We start from the raw sequence: 14,524 nt of genomic DNA, 5'->3' as shown, positions 1-14,524 counted from the left end.
CCACCCTATCAAGCAAAGCTGTGTGACTGAAATCCCCCAAACATGCGAAGAGTACTCCATACAGGGACGGATAAGGCCCTTATACAGAGTAAGCAGTTGTAGGGGCGAGAAAAACTGTCGGAGACGCCTCAGAACACCTAATTTCATAGAAGCTGTTTTAGCAAGAGATGAGATGTGAAGTTTCCAGTTAAGATTATGAGCAAAGGACAGACCGAGGATATTCATTGTGGAAGAGGAAGACAGTTGAGTGTCATTGAAGAAGAGGGGATAGTTGTCTGGAAGGTTGTGTCGAGTTGATAGATGGAGAAATTGAGTTTTTGAGGCATTGCCCAATCAGAAATCTTAGAAAGATCGGAAGTCAGGCGTTCCGTGGCATCCCCGCGTGATCTGTTAATTTCCTGAAGGGTTGGACGTCTCTGAAAGAACGTGGAAAGATGTAGGGTGGTATCATCAGCATAGAAGTGGATAGGGCAAGAAGTTTGGTTAAGAAGGTCATTAATGAATAATAGAAAGAGAGTGGGTGACAGGACAGAACCCTGAGGAACACCACTATTAATAGGTTTAGGAGAAGAACAGTAGCCGTCTACCACAGCAGCAACAGAGCAGTCGGAAAGGAAACTTGAGAAAAAGTTGCAGAGAGAAGGATAGAAGCCGTAGGAGGGCAGTTTGGAAATCAAAGCTTTATGCCAGACTCTATCAAAAGCTTTTGATATGTCTAACGCAACAGCAAAAGTTTCACCCGAAATCTCTAAAAAGAGGATGACCAAGACTCAGTAAGGAAAGCCAGAAGATCACCAGTAGAGCGACCTTCACGGAAGCCATACTGGCAATCAGACAGAAGATTGTGAAGTGACAGATGTTTGAGAATCTTCCTATTCAGGATAGATTCAAAAACTTTAGACAAGCAAGAGATTAAAGCTATAGGACGGTAGTTTGAGGTGTTAGAACGGTCACCCTTTTTAGGAACAGGCTGAATGTAGACGAACTTCCAGCAGGAAGGAAAGGTACAAGTCGATAGACAAAGTTGGAAGAGTTTGGGCGGGCAAGGTGCAAGCACAGAAGCACAGTTTTTGAGAACAATAGGAGGGACCCCATCAGGTCCATAAGCCTTTCGAGGGTTTAGGCCAGCAAGGGCATGGAAAACATCATTACGAAGAATTTTGATTGTAGACATGAAATAGTCAGAGGGAGGAGGAGAGGGAAGGACAAGCCCAGAATCGTCCAAGGTAGAGTTGTGAGCAAAAGTTTGAGAAAAAAGTTCAGCTTTAGAGACAGAAGAGATGGCAGTGGTGCCATCAGGATGAAATAAAGGAGGGAAAGATGAAGAAGTGAAGTTATTTGAGATGTTTTTGGCTAGATGCCAGAAGTCACGAGGAGAGTTTGAGTTTGAAAGATTTTGACATTTCCTATTTATGAAAGAGTGTTTGGCAAGTTAAAGAACAGACTTGGCATGATTCCAGGCAGAGATATAAAGTGCATGAGATTCAGGAGATGGAAGGCTCAAGTACCTTTTGTGGGCAACCTCTCTATCATGTATAGCACGAGAACAGGCTGAGTTAAACCAAGGTTTAGAAGGTTTAGGTTGAGAAAAAGAATGAGGAATGTACGCCTCCATGCCAGATACTAACACCTCTGTTATACGTTCAGCACAAAGAGATGGGTCTCTGACACGGAAGCAATAATCATTCCAGGGAAAATCAGCATAATACCTCCTCATGTCCCCCCAACTGGCAGAGGCAAAACGCCAGAGACACCTTCGTTTTGGGGGATCCTGCGGAGGGATTGGAAAAATAGGACAAGATACAGAAATGAGATTGTGATCGGAGGAGCCCAATGGAGATAAAAGGGTGACAGCATAAGCAGAAGGGTTAGAGGTGAGGAAGAGATCAAGAATGTTGGGCGTGTCTCCAAGACGGTCAGGAATACGAGTAGGGTGTTGCATCAGTTGCTCTAGGTCATGGAGGATAGCAAAGTTGAAGGCTAGTTCACCTGGGTGGTCAGTGAAGGGAGAGGAAAGCCAAAGCTGGTGGTGAACATTGAAATCTCCAAGAATGGAAATCTCAGCGAAAGGGTAGAGGGACAGAATGTGCTCCACTTTAGAAGTTAAGTAGTCGAAGAAATTACTATAGTCAGAAGAGTTAGGGGAGAGATAAACAACACAGATGAATTTAGTTTGAGAGTGACTGTTAAGTCATAGCCAGATGGTGGAAAATTCGGAAGACTCAAGAGCGTAAGCACGAGAGCAAGTTAAGTCGTTGCGTACATAGATGCAACATCCAGCTTTGGAATGAAAATGAGAATAGAGAAAGTAGGAGGGAACAGAGAAGGGGCTACTGTCAGTTGCCTCAGATAGCTGTGTTTCGGTGAGGAAAAGAAGATGAGGTGATACTAATAGGAGATTTTTATTGTAAGGAAGTGGATTGGGAAAATCTAGTAAGTGATGTTGGAGAGGAAGCATGGGGAGAGAGATTCCTTAATCTAATGATGGAAAATATGATGGAACAGAGGGTGAAAGAAAATACTAGATATAGAGGAGATGATGAACCGGCTAGACTGGATTTGGTGTTAACACGTGAAGTGTACCTATGTGGGGATATACAATATAAATGTCCATTCGGAAAGAGTGATCATGTGGTTATGGAAATGCAGATGGCAATAACACAGCAAAGGAGAGATGAGACATACAGGAGTGGTAGATTGAATTATAGAAAGATGGACACAGAAAATTTGAAAAACTAATTCAGAACATTAGATTGGGAGGAGATGTTACAAAGCAGAGAAGTGAAAAAAAAAAAAAAAAAATGAAATTTTTATGAAATATTATAAAGAAGCAGTTATGAAATTTGTACCAAAGTATAAACCGAGAGAGGAAGGAAGAAAGGATTGGTTTAATGCAACTTGTGTTAAGGCTAAGGAAAAGAGAGATGTGGCTTGGAAAAGATGGAAAAAGAGCAGGAATATACTAAATAAGGAGAATTATAGACTGGCAAGAAATGAGTGAGGGTAAGGATGGAGGAAGAAAGAAAATTTGAAAAAGATATTGTAGACAAGAGTAAGGAACATCCAAAATTGTTTTACAGGTTCATAAATGGTAAACTTAAAAAGAGAGTCCATTGAAAAATTAAAAGGAGAGCAAGGGATAGTAGATGACCCTAAGAATATCGGGGAATTGCTAAATAATAGGTTTCAACAAGTATTTACTAACAATGTTTACAAAGCCTCAGAATGTAGAAGGAAATGTGTACAGGGATGACATTAAGATATTTAAAAAGGAGTTATATAAAATGTTGGAGGAACTTAAAGATGATAAAGCGATGGGACCAGATGAAGTTTCAGGCAAATTATTGAAGGAATGTAGAGAAGAATTGATAGATCCATTATATGATATTGTAAGGTGCTCATTAGAAACCAGGGAAGTACCGGTAGAGTGGAAAAGAGCTGAAGTGGTGTCCATTTATAAGGGAGGCAGTAAGGAAGAGCCTCTTAACTATAGACCTGTGTCTTTAACAAGTGTGGTCGGTAAGATTTGTGAGAGGGTGATAAAGAAATATTGGATACGGTTCCTGGAGGATCATAAGTTATTATCGGATCATCAATTTGGCTTTAGGAAAGGGAGGTCATGTGTAACAAATCTACTGAGCTTTTATTCAAGAGTGGTTGACAAAATACAAGAGAGAGAGGGGATGGATGGACTGTGTATATTTGGATTTAAAAAAGCTTTCAACAAGGTACCTCACATGAGACTGCTATGGAAATTAGAGATTTATGGAGGACTGAAGGGAAAAGTGTTAAAGTGGATGGAAAACTACTTGAGATGGAGGGAGATGAGAACGGTAATAAGGGATGCAAAGTCGGACTGGTTGGTGGTGGAGAGTGGAGTCCCACAAGGTTCAGTGCTGGCACTAATACTTTTCCTTGTCTATATTAATGATATGCCAGAGGGAGTAAACAGTTATATTAATTTGTTTGCGAATGATGCGAAGTTGTGTAGGTATGTGAAGAGTGAAGAAGATTATGAAATTTTACAAGCAGATCTGGATAGGATTTTGGAGTGTTGCAAGAGGTGGGAGATGGAATTTAATCTGAGCAAAACTCATGTAATGGAGATGGGGAAGAGTGGAAGACGGCTAAGAGGGTCATACAAGATGGGTGAAGGAGTAGTGTTGAAAAAGGTGGAAAAGGAAAAGGATTTGGGAGTGATAATACAAGACCATGGACAGTTTGAGGCTCATTTTGACAAGATGTTTGGAGAAACATATAATTTGATTAGAAATATTGGATTAGCCTTTCATTATATGGATAAAGATATGATGAAGAAATTAATTAGTACGGTAATTAGACCAAGATTGGAATATGCTGGGGCGGTTTGGTCCCCTTATAAAAAGAAGCATATAAGGAAGTTGGAGAGACTGCAGAGAATAGCAACAAAAATGGTACCGGAATTGGCAGAAATGACCTATGAGGAGAGATTAAAAGAAATTAATTTGCTTACCCTGGAACAAAGAAGAGAAAGAGGAGATTTAATACAGGTTTATAAACTGTTGAACGGTTTGGATGAAGTGGATAATGAACAAATGTTGAGGAGAATTTAAATAGAACTACGAGATCGCATAGTAAAAAGATAGCCAAGGGAATATGCTTGAAGGATGTGAAAAAATATAGTTTCCCACAGAGATGTGTGGAGGTGTGGAATAGTTTGAGTGAGGAGGTGGTGTCAGCGAGGAGTGTGCATAATTTTAAAGGAAAGTTGGATGTGTGTAGATATGGAGACGGGGCCACACGAGTATGATACCCAGGCCCTGTAAAATTACAACTAGGTGAATACATCTAGGTGAATACGGTGCGAGCCATAAATAGCTAAATTAGGTTCTCATCTTGAATCTCCCTCAATCCCCATATGTACATCTTCATGTAATGCTATCCCCCCCATGTTGCAAACCATAAACAACCATAAACAGCAAAGTTAAGGTTCTAATCTTAAGTCTCCTTCAATCCCCATATGTACATTTTCAGTATGTATGTACTGCAATTACTAATAAACCGTATTATTATTATTATTATCATTATTATTATACACACACAAACACACACACACACTTTAATTGTAAAGAAATAGTGTGGGAAGACTACGAAGTGGTGAACGGTGGTGAGTGGGCAGAGGAATTGTTAAAGGTAGCAACAAATAACTTGATGACACAGTGGGTGAGATCACCAACAAGGTGCAGGGGACAAGATGTTGCAGCAAGGTTGGATTTGGTATTTAACAGGGGCATCTCTCTAAAAGAGAAAATTGAACATAAATGTCCCTTGGGGAGAAGCGATCATGATGTCCTAAGCTTTGAGCTGGATACGGAATTAAGCACAAATAAGATTGTGGAACATGAGGAGGAAAAATTAAATTATATTAGGGCAAATTATAACCATATAAGGGAGTTCTTTAATGAAATTGACTGGTCCGTGGTGTACCAGGAAAGGGATATGCAATTGAAATACGATAAATTTATGGATTTGTATAACTCTGCTGTGAAAAAGTTTGTGCCATATTACAGAAAGAGGACTTTAAATAATAAACAGTGGTTTAATAGAAATTGTGAAGAAGCAAAAAAGAACAAAGAAAAGGCATGGAAGAAACTTAAGAAAAACAGTGATGTATTATCAAGAGAAGTTTACAAAACAGCATGGAATAGATATGTTGAAGTAAGGAGAACAGCACAGAAGGAATATGAACAGAGGGTGGTGGAAAACTGTGATAGTGACCCAAAAATGTTTTACAAATTCATAAATGGAAAACTAAATATAAGGCAGGCAATAGTAAAGGTAAAAAACGGGGAAGAAGTATATGAGGATGCTGGAGATATAGCTGAAATTTTGAACGACAACTTTTGCAAAGGCATATCTGGGAGGTTGCTAAATGAATGTAAGGATCAATTGTTGAACCCCGTATTTGATATTGTGGAAACCTCCATATGAACAGGATTAGTCCCGAAAGAGTGGAAAAGAGCTGACATTGTGCCTATATATAAGAATGGTAGTAGAATGGAACCGCTAAATTATAGACCAGTATCGTTGACTAGTATATTGTGCAAGGTATGTGAAGAAGTAATTAAAGCTAAGTGGAGTGAGTATCTAGAAAGTGAAAACATTCTGAGTGAAAGACAGTTTGGTTTCAGAAAAGGAAGATCGTGTATCCAATTTATTATGTTTTTATTCAAGAGTGACTGACATACTACAACATAGAGAGGGATGGGTGGATGCTATCTACCTGGACTTGAGAAAGGCCTTTGATAAAGTACCACACAATAGACTGATGTGGAAACTAAAGAAGATTGGAGGAGTAAATGATAAACTAGCAAAATGGATGGAAAATTACTTAATGGGAAGAGAAATGAGAACAGTGGTGAGAGGAAGGAAGTCCGAGTGGAAGAAGGTAACCAGTGGAGTTCCACAAGGGTCAGTGCTTGGTCCCATCATGTTTTGATTTATGTTAATGATATGCCAGTAGGAATTGACAGTTACATGAACATGTTTTGGACGATACTAAAATTATGAGGAGAATAAAGAATGTGGAAGATTGTAACAAGTTACAGGAAGATCTTGATAAAATATATGAGTGGAGTAAGGAGTGGCAGATGGAATTTAATATAGACAAGACCCATGTTATGAAAATGGGAAGAAGCAGATACAGACCAAACTGGGATTACAGGCTTGGTGATGAGAAAATTAAAGAGACCAATGAGGAGAAAGACTTAGGAGTAACCGTGCAAAACACTTTGTCACCGGAGAAACACATTAACAAGATTTTTTGGAAAACATATAACATGCTTCAAAATATTGGCCTAGATGAAGGAATGATGAAGAAGATATTATGTACCTTAATAAGACCCCAGTTAGAATATGCAGCTTGTGTCTGGTCACTGCATATGAAGAAAATGTGAAGAAGGTAGAAAGGGTACAGAGGCTGGCAACAAGGATGGTACCAGGACTCGGGGAGTTAGACTATGAGGAAAGACTGAAGAAGCTGGGGGTGACCACATTAGAAGAGAGAAGAACAAGAGGAGACATGATAACTATGTATAAATTGGTGAACAAGATTGACATACTGGACAGAGAGTTGAAAAAGGTGACCACAAGTAATCATCTCCGAGGACATAGAAAAAAGCTAATAAAAGACATCTGTCTAAATGATGTGAGAAAATACAATTTCCCGCATCGTAGCATTGATAAGCGGAATAAACTGAGCAGTGATGTCGTTGACGCGGTGTGTGTCAATCAGATGAAAGAGAGATATGACAGGAATGGACAAGGAGACAGGACACAGAGAGCTTAGCTCGGGCCCTGTAATACACAAGTAGGTAAATGCAAATAGGTAAATACACACACGTGGTTGAGACAAGGTCAAGGTCAGACACACGGACCAACGCTCCTCGCGATCAGCTGATCTCAATACCAGAGGTTGTGTGTTTACAGAGGCCTGGGCAAATGTTTACTTGTGTGGCAGTAGTCTCCAGAAACTACACTGAAAGGCACCATGAATCTGAAAGAGCTTACACCCATAAGCAGGAATGAAAATAGGGAAGGAGTACAAGAAAAGGATGATTATGATGATGAGGGAGAGGCAAGATTCGGAGGATTAGATGAGACAAGTAGGTACCGCCCTCCATAGGCGTGTTTTAACTATCTCCTCTCAAATGAAAACATGTTTAATTCCTTTAATCTATCACTATACTCCAGGTGCTTTAATGCTGGTATCTTCCTAGTTGCTCTTCTCTGAACTGCTTCTAACATGTTGATATCCTGCCTATAATGGGGTGACCAGGCCTGTATGCAATACTCTAAATGGGGCCTAACATAGGAATTATATAAGTTACACACCACTTCCTTACTTTTATAACTAACATTTCTATTTAAAAAAAACCCAGGATCCTATTTGCCCTATTTCTTGCAAACTTTGATACTTTGCTACAAATTCCTATATCTAAATCGTTAATGTACACCAAGAAAAGAAGAGGTCCTAGCACTGATCCTTGGGGTACCCCACTAACCACTTCCTTCCACTCAGACATTGCCCCATTTAATACTACTCTCTGTTTCCTATCAGAAAGCCATTCACTAATCCAATCAACTAACCTACCCCCTATCCCATGTAGTCTCAATTTGTACACTAGCCTCCTATGCGGTACCTTATCAAACGCCTTGCTAAAATCTAGATATATAACATCTATGCTATTTCCATCATCTAACTCCTTGGTAATATATTCTAAGATATCGAGCAAATTTGTAAGACAGGACCTCCATGATCTAAAGCCATGTTGGGTATCTCTAATTAATCTATTCTCATTTAAATACTCCCAAATACTACCCTTAATGATTTTCTCTAGTATCTTACATACTATACTAGTTAAACTGATCGGTCTATAATTATTCACATCATCCTTCCTACCTTTTTCAAATATTGGAGTAACATTAGCTAACTTCCAGTCCTGAGGTATTTCAGCAAACCTAAGTGATCTTTCAAAGATTAACTTAAGTGCTTCAGAAATACTGTCTACACCCTCCCTAAGTACTCTGGCATGTAGCTCATCAGGACCACTAGCTTTCCTATCGTCTAGTTCAAGAATAAATTTCCTAATAATTCCCAGTTTTATATCAATATTTTCTAAAGCTCTTAAACTACTTGTCACACTGTTTGTAACAGGATTTCCTATTCTTTCCCTAGTAAATACTGAAGAAAATTGTTCATTCAATAATTCTACTATGTCTTCATTTTGATCCACTACTACACCATCTTTTCCTTATTTCTTTTATCACTGACCTTGTAATAACTATATAATTTTTTGGGATCTTTACTCCCAGCTCTAGCTAGTTTTATCTCTGCCTGCCTTTTACTTTTTTTTATAACCTTACTCAAATCATCCTTGACCTGTCTGTACCTAATCAAATCTACATCTTCCCCACTTTTCTGCAACTCTCTATATGCCCTCTTCTTCTCTCTGATCTGGCTACCTATCTCGTGAGTCCACCATAATGGCTTCCTGTTTCTCTGCCTTATATCTTTGTAAGGGATACACTGCATCACTATACCCTTTACTACAACCTTAAAAATATCCCACATCTCCTGTGCAGTTTTATTTCCAAAACTATCTTCCCAGTTTACCTCTCCTAATAACTGACGTAACCTACCATAATTGCCTTTCTGATAGTTTGGGACTCTAATCTTATTCACTATATTATCCCTACTGGAATTAATGATAAATCTAATTATATGATGGTCACTGTTTGCTAAAGTCTCTCCTACCTCAACTTCCTTTAAACAATGCTCAATATTTGTTAGTACTATGTCTAAAACCTTCCTCCCCCTAGTAGGTTTATCTACCATCTGCACTAAATAGTTATCCTGAAAACTTTCCATAAACTTATTTTCACTAGCATCTCCTACCATCCTCTCCCAGTTTACTGACTTAAGATTAAAATCCCCTAAGATAATTGTCTGACTAGTACACCCCCTATTTATCTCATCTACCATAAGGTTGTCTACATCTGCTGACTGGTTAGGTGGTCTATAAAAGCTCCTACTCTAATAACCTTACTTTTGTTTACTCTAACATCCAGCCATAAGGACTCTACTCTGTGATCTACCTTAATACCATTAACCTGACTGGAAATGAAGGATTTTTTTACATAAATAACTACTCCTCCACCTATCCTACCAATTCTCTGGTGTAAATACATAATGTATCCATCTACTTCATATTCTTTCCTATTTTCCCTAAACTTTTCCTCATTTACCCATGCCTCTGTGACACATACAACATCTAAGTCCTCCTCAACTATATAACTAGATAACTTGTCCTTCTTGTTCCTAAGACTCCTGGCATTTACATAAAAACATTTAAGTCCTGCTACCTTCCTAGATGCTGTCTCCTTATTTGGAATCTGTAGGATATGTTGGGCCTCCGGGCAGGCAGCATGCCTAGCGCGGGGCAGACACTGTATTCGCCAGTTGGCGCCAAGCACCAGTAAAGATGAGAAGCATACCTCGGTCTGTCACTTGCCCCTCGTACATGGCGCAGTGAGTAGGATCTTTGACCGTGCACCATGGCTGGCAGACCCCGTTACACAGGCGCTCCAGGCGCAGATGGAGGTTCTCGCGGCATTGCAACTCCAGATGGCCACGTTACCCAGTCATGCACCCTCAGCTCCTCGGACCTCAGCCCCTGAGAAGTGCGACCTTGGGACACCCACTGCGGCTTTTCGGTCCTGGAGACGCTCTATGGAATGCTGGCTGGGGCTCAGCCACTTCCCACCTGCCGAGGCGGTGCTGCATATCCGCCTCCAGTGTACACCGGCATTGCAGCGCTCCTTGGACTCGAGATACACCATGGCTCAGTGGCAGGCTCTTTCTACTGCAGAGGCTCTGGATGCTATCAGTCGTGTAGCTCTCCAGACAACCAACCAGGCAGCAGATTGGTGCAAGTTCTTCGCCACGACTACTCAAGGGCCTAGTGAGTCAATCTGTGAGTACTTTACACGCTCTACCCAATGTGCTGCAGACTGTGAGTTTAAGTGTCCCCACTGTGCAGGCAGTCTGTCGGAGTACATGCTACTCCAGAAGCTAGTGTGTGGGCTTAGAAGTGTAGCATTGAAGGAGGAGGTGTTTCATCAGTGCCAGACATTCGGTGATGTGGATGTGCTTCGCAAGTTTTGTGTGGCCTTTGAGGCTGTGCATAAGGACGCCCGCCAAGGTGATGTTGGCGGGAATTCCGGGCGGGAATCCTGGGCGGCGGCTGGGGTGACGCCGCTGCCTGGCGCACAAGAGGCTCTCCCGCCCCAAACCGCAGGAATCCGTCAAACACAGCCTACGTTCAAACGCTGTGGCAACTGTGGTCTGAAGCACAAGCCAGGGAAAGGATCGTGTCACGCAGAGACGCTGACTTGTCACAACTGCGGTAAGACTGGGCACGTTATGAAGATGTGTAGGAGCAAGGGGAAGCAAGTTGCAGCAACCGCTGACATGGAGGCCTCCGCATCGTCATCGCAGCCGCAGGTGCAGCACAGAGGCAGCCACGCATCGAGGTGACTGTCAGCCACGCTCAGGAGATGGAACGTCAGTCAAGATCAAGCTGTGCCCGACACAGGGCACAGGTGTGTGTCGCTGGCCCGGACTTGCTGACAGCACTCGGTGTTAAGCCAGCCTCGCCACGCGCTGAGGGATTCTGCGGGACGTGGCGAACCTGAGCCTGCAGCCTTCAGGCTCGTTTCCTTGTCGGGTGCAGTATGGCAGCAGGGCAACAGTGCAAGAGGTCTTCGTCATGCAGTCGGCCACCCGATGCTACCTCTCTCTGCAGGCATGCAGGGATCTCGGATTAGTACCCATGGATTTCCCGCACCACGCCACTATCGCGGGTGCGACAGTCTCCGATGTTGGCAACACTGCAACAGACAGCACACCGCCACGCCCAACTTCGCTCCCATTTCCCCCACTGGAGGAGTGGCTTCTCTGTCACTTCTCAGGATCCACGTTCGACACGAACAGAAGCCCCCTGCGAGTGATGGCGGGTGAACCACACGTCATCCACCTGCTTCCGGAGGCTAAGCCGTACGCCTGCCACACACCAGCCTCGGTGCCAAGGCACTGGGAAGCGGAAGTCAAGAGACAACTGGACGAGGATGTCAAGATGAGAGTTCTGGAGCCAGTACCGGTAGGTGAAGCTACGGAGTGGTGCACGAGGATGGTGGTTATGGCCAAAAAGTCTGGCCAGCCAAGGCGCTGTCGACTTCCAGAAACTGAACGCTGCATGCAGAAGGGAAACGCACCACACTTCTACACCTTTTGACATGGTATCCGGCATCCCGCGGCACAGCTTCAAGACCACTGCAGATGCGCACTGGGGCTTCCATCAAGTTGAGCTGCATGAGGAAAGCAGAAGGCTCACAACCTTCATAACACCGTGGGGCCGCTTCAGATACCGCAGAACCCCCATGGGCCACTGTGCTGCACCCGATGCATATACCAGGAGGTTTGATGATGCTATCGTGGGGATTCCAAGGAAGATAAAGTGTGTGGACGACACGTTAATGTTTGATGCCAATGTGGAAGACGCCTTCTGGCATGTGTATGATTTTTTGGAAACCTGTGCCACGAAAGGAGTGACTCTCAAACCTGAGAAGTTTACCTTCTGCAGGAGGAGGTGGATTTTGTGGGGTTCCATGTGGGCTGGGAAGAATACCACCCCACTGAGGAGAGGCTGGCTGCCATCAGACACTTTAACATGCCCGCAGAACCATCTCTGACAGACATCCGCTCCTGGCATGGGTTCGTGAATCAGCTGGCACCCTTCCTTGCCACCGCTCCAGTCATGGAGCCATTTCATGAGTTGCTGAAAAACCCCAAGGCAAGAAAGTGTATTGGGATGAAAATCTACAAAAGAAATTCCAGCATGCTCAAGAGGTGGTTTGCAGCCTCGCTAAGGAGGGCCTCACGTTTTATGATAAGAACAGACCCACTATTGTGATCACTGATTGGAGTAAGGTGGGCATAGGATTTGTGGTGCTGCAACAATATTGCCGATGCTCGATGCAAGAAAGCCCGTTCTGCTGCAAGAGTGGGTGGCGTCTCGCGCTTTGTGGCAGCCGTCACCTCACACCCGCTGAGGCTGGCTACGCGCCGGTAGAGGGCAAAGCATTAGCGGTCGCATGGTGTCTCCGCAAGGCCCGCCTCTTCCTGCTCGGGTGCCCAAACCTGCTTGTCATCTCTGACCACCGCCCGCTTGTCAAGCTCTTGGGTGACAGAGAGCTAAAGGACATTGTAAACCCAAGGTTGTTTGCTCTAAAGGAAAAAACGCTTCAGTTTAGATTCCTGATTAAGTATCTCCCCGGAAAACGTAACTCCGCCGCGGACTTCCTGTCACGCTACCCATTATTGTGTGCGACACCAGACGTCATGGATGAAGAACAGGCTTGTCACATAGAAATGGCAGTGGCGTCTGCGACTGTTGCCACACTTGAGGACGGAAATTGCATTGTGTTTGACAATACGGCGGTGGTGCAGGCAGCTGCAGAGGACCCAGAGTACCAGCTGCTTCTGGCCAGAGTGATGGCGGGTGACTGGCATCCGCACCGTGTCCAAGAGTTATCCTGTCTCCGTCAGTATTATGGAGTAAGGGACAGGCTGGCTGTGTCACAAGGGCTGGTGACATACACATATGACCAGGGGCATGTCCGCCTGGTCATCCCAGAGTCTCTCCGCCAGCACGTAACTGCTAATCTCCATGCTGGTCACCAGGGATTGGACGAAATGCTACACGGGGCGAGGCAGTCAGTGTATTGGCCTGGCATGGAGGGCGACCTACAGCGCCATCGAGACGCCTGTGTTACCTGCAACGCTCACTCCCCATCTCTGGCAGCCGAGCCTTTCACTTTTACGCCCCTTCCTGAGTACCCGTTTCAACATACGGTGGCAGACTTGTGCCAACTTGATGGGCAGGTGTACATGGCTTACGCAAACAGGCTTACGGGGTGGCTTGAGCTGGCACACTTCCCTAATGGGGCTACTTCAGGCAAGCTGTCATCGGTATTCCGCCAGTACTTCCAGAGGTGGGGGGCACCAGAATCAGTCTCAACGGATGGCGGAACAAATCTCATCAGTGCAGAGATGTGTGAATTCTTCAGGAGGTGGGGGGTGGAGCAGCGAGTCGCGTTCGCTCACTTCCCTCAATCCAACGGCCGGGCTGAAGCAGCAGTGAAATCTGCTAAGAGGCTGCTGCGTGACAACACAGGCCCCGGGGGCGGCCTTGACGTGGACAAGGCGTCGGTGGCGCTGCTGCAATATCTGAACACACCCCTGCGTGGTGTAGATAAGTCCCCGACGCAGTTGGCCATGGGCAGGCAGTTGCAGGATGGCGTCCCAGTACATAAGCAGCATTACAAGGTGGATGTACTTTGGCAGCAGGCTTTGCGCGCAAGGGAGCTCGAGGCAGCAAGGCAGCAGGAAAATTGGATCGTGAAGCAAGGAACACCCAAGACCCTTCCCCCGTTGGTATCAGGCACCAAAGTGTGGGTGCAAAATCAGGCTACCAAGGTCTGGGATAAGCGAGGTGTGGTCACAGAAGTGTGTCCATTCCTGAAGTACTTGGTGAAGATGGATGGCAGTGGACGCATCACATCACGCAACCGCAGGCATCTCCGCCCGTCAGATGTCACACCTACGTCACCGACCCCGCAAATTTCCTGCCCTCGCCTCTGGTAGAGACACCTGCTCTGCTCCCTCAGCAACTACAGTCTGTGACCCGCCCTAAGAGATGTATGAAGCAGCCTTTGTGGCTGTCAGATTATGTAGTAGATTAGTGTTCATGTGAATTGTTCTTGTGTAACTTGCTTAAGTGCTGAGTTTTCATACATACTGTGTGGGGGTCATATTCGTTTTTTGCCTCTCAGGCATGTTGTAAGCAATTTGTTTTGTTATGTTGTTTCGTCCCGAGTGTACAATGCATTTTCATATTTATGTTTCTTGTACTACATGTACGTA

At 44.1% G+C, this 14,524-nt stretch overlaps 1 protein-coding gene across 1 annotated transcript; it reads left to right on the top strand.

Moving 5' to 3' along the window:
• The first annotated feature begins 12,574 nt into the window (after positions 1–12,574).
• On the top strand, positions 12,575–14,245 carry LOC123498428 (uncharacterized protein K02A2.6-like). Its single transcript, XM_045245532.1, has one exon. The coding sequence runs from the start codon at positions 12,575–12,577 to the stop codon at positions 14,243–14,245; it is 1,671 nt and encodes a 556-aa protein (XP_045101467.1).
• The last annotated feature ends 279 nt before the right edge of the window (positions 14,246–14,524 follow it).

The sequence above is a fragment of the Portunus trituberculatus genome, chromosome 48 (genome assembly GCF_017591435.1).
Source record: "Portunus trituberculatus isolate SZX2019 chromosome 48, ASM1759143v1, whole genome shotgun sequence".
NCBI lineage: Eukaryota > Metazoa > Arthropoda > Malacostraca > Decapoda > Portunidae > Portunus > Portunus trituberculatus.
The sequence above is the reverse complement of the archived record's forward strand: the minus strand, read 5'-3'. Positions and strand labels throughout refer to the sequence as shown.

Coding starts and splice junctions, on each gene's coding strand:
- LOC123498428 (XM_045245532.1), top strand. CDS start 12,575: ATGCAAGAAAGCCCGTTCTGCTGCAAGAGTGGGTGGCGTCTCGCGCTT.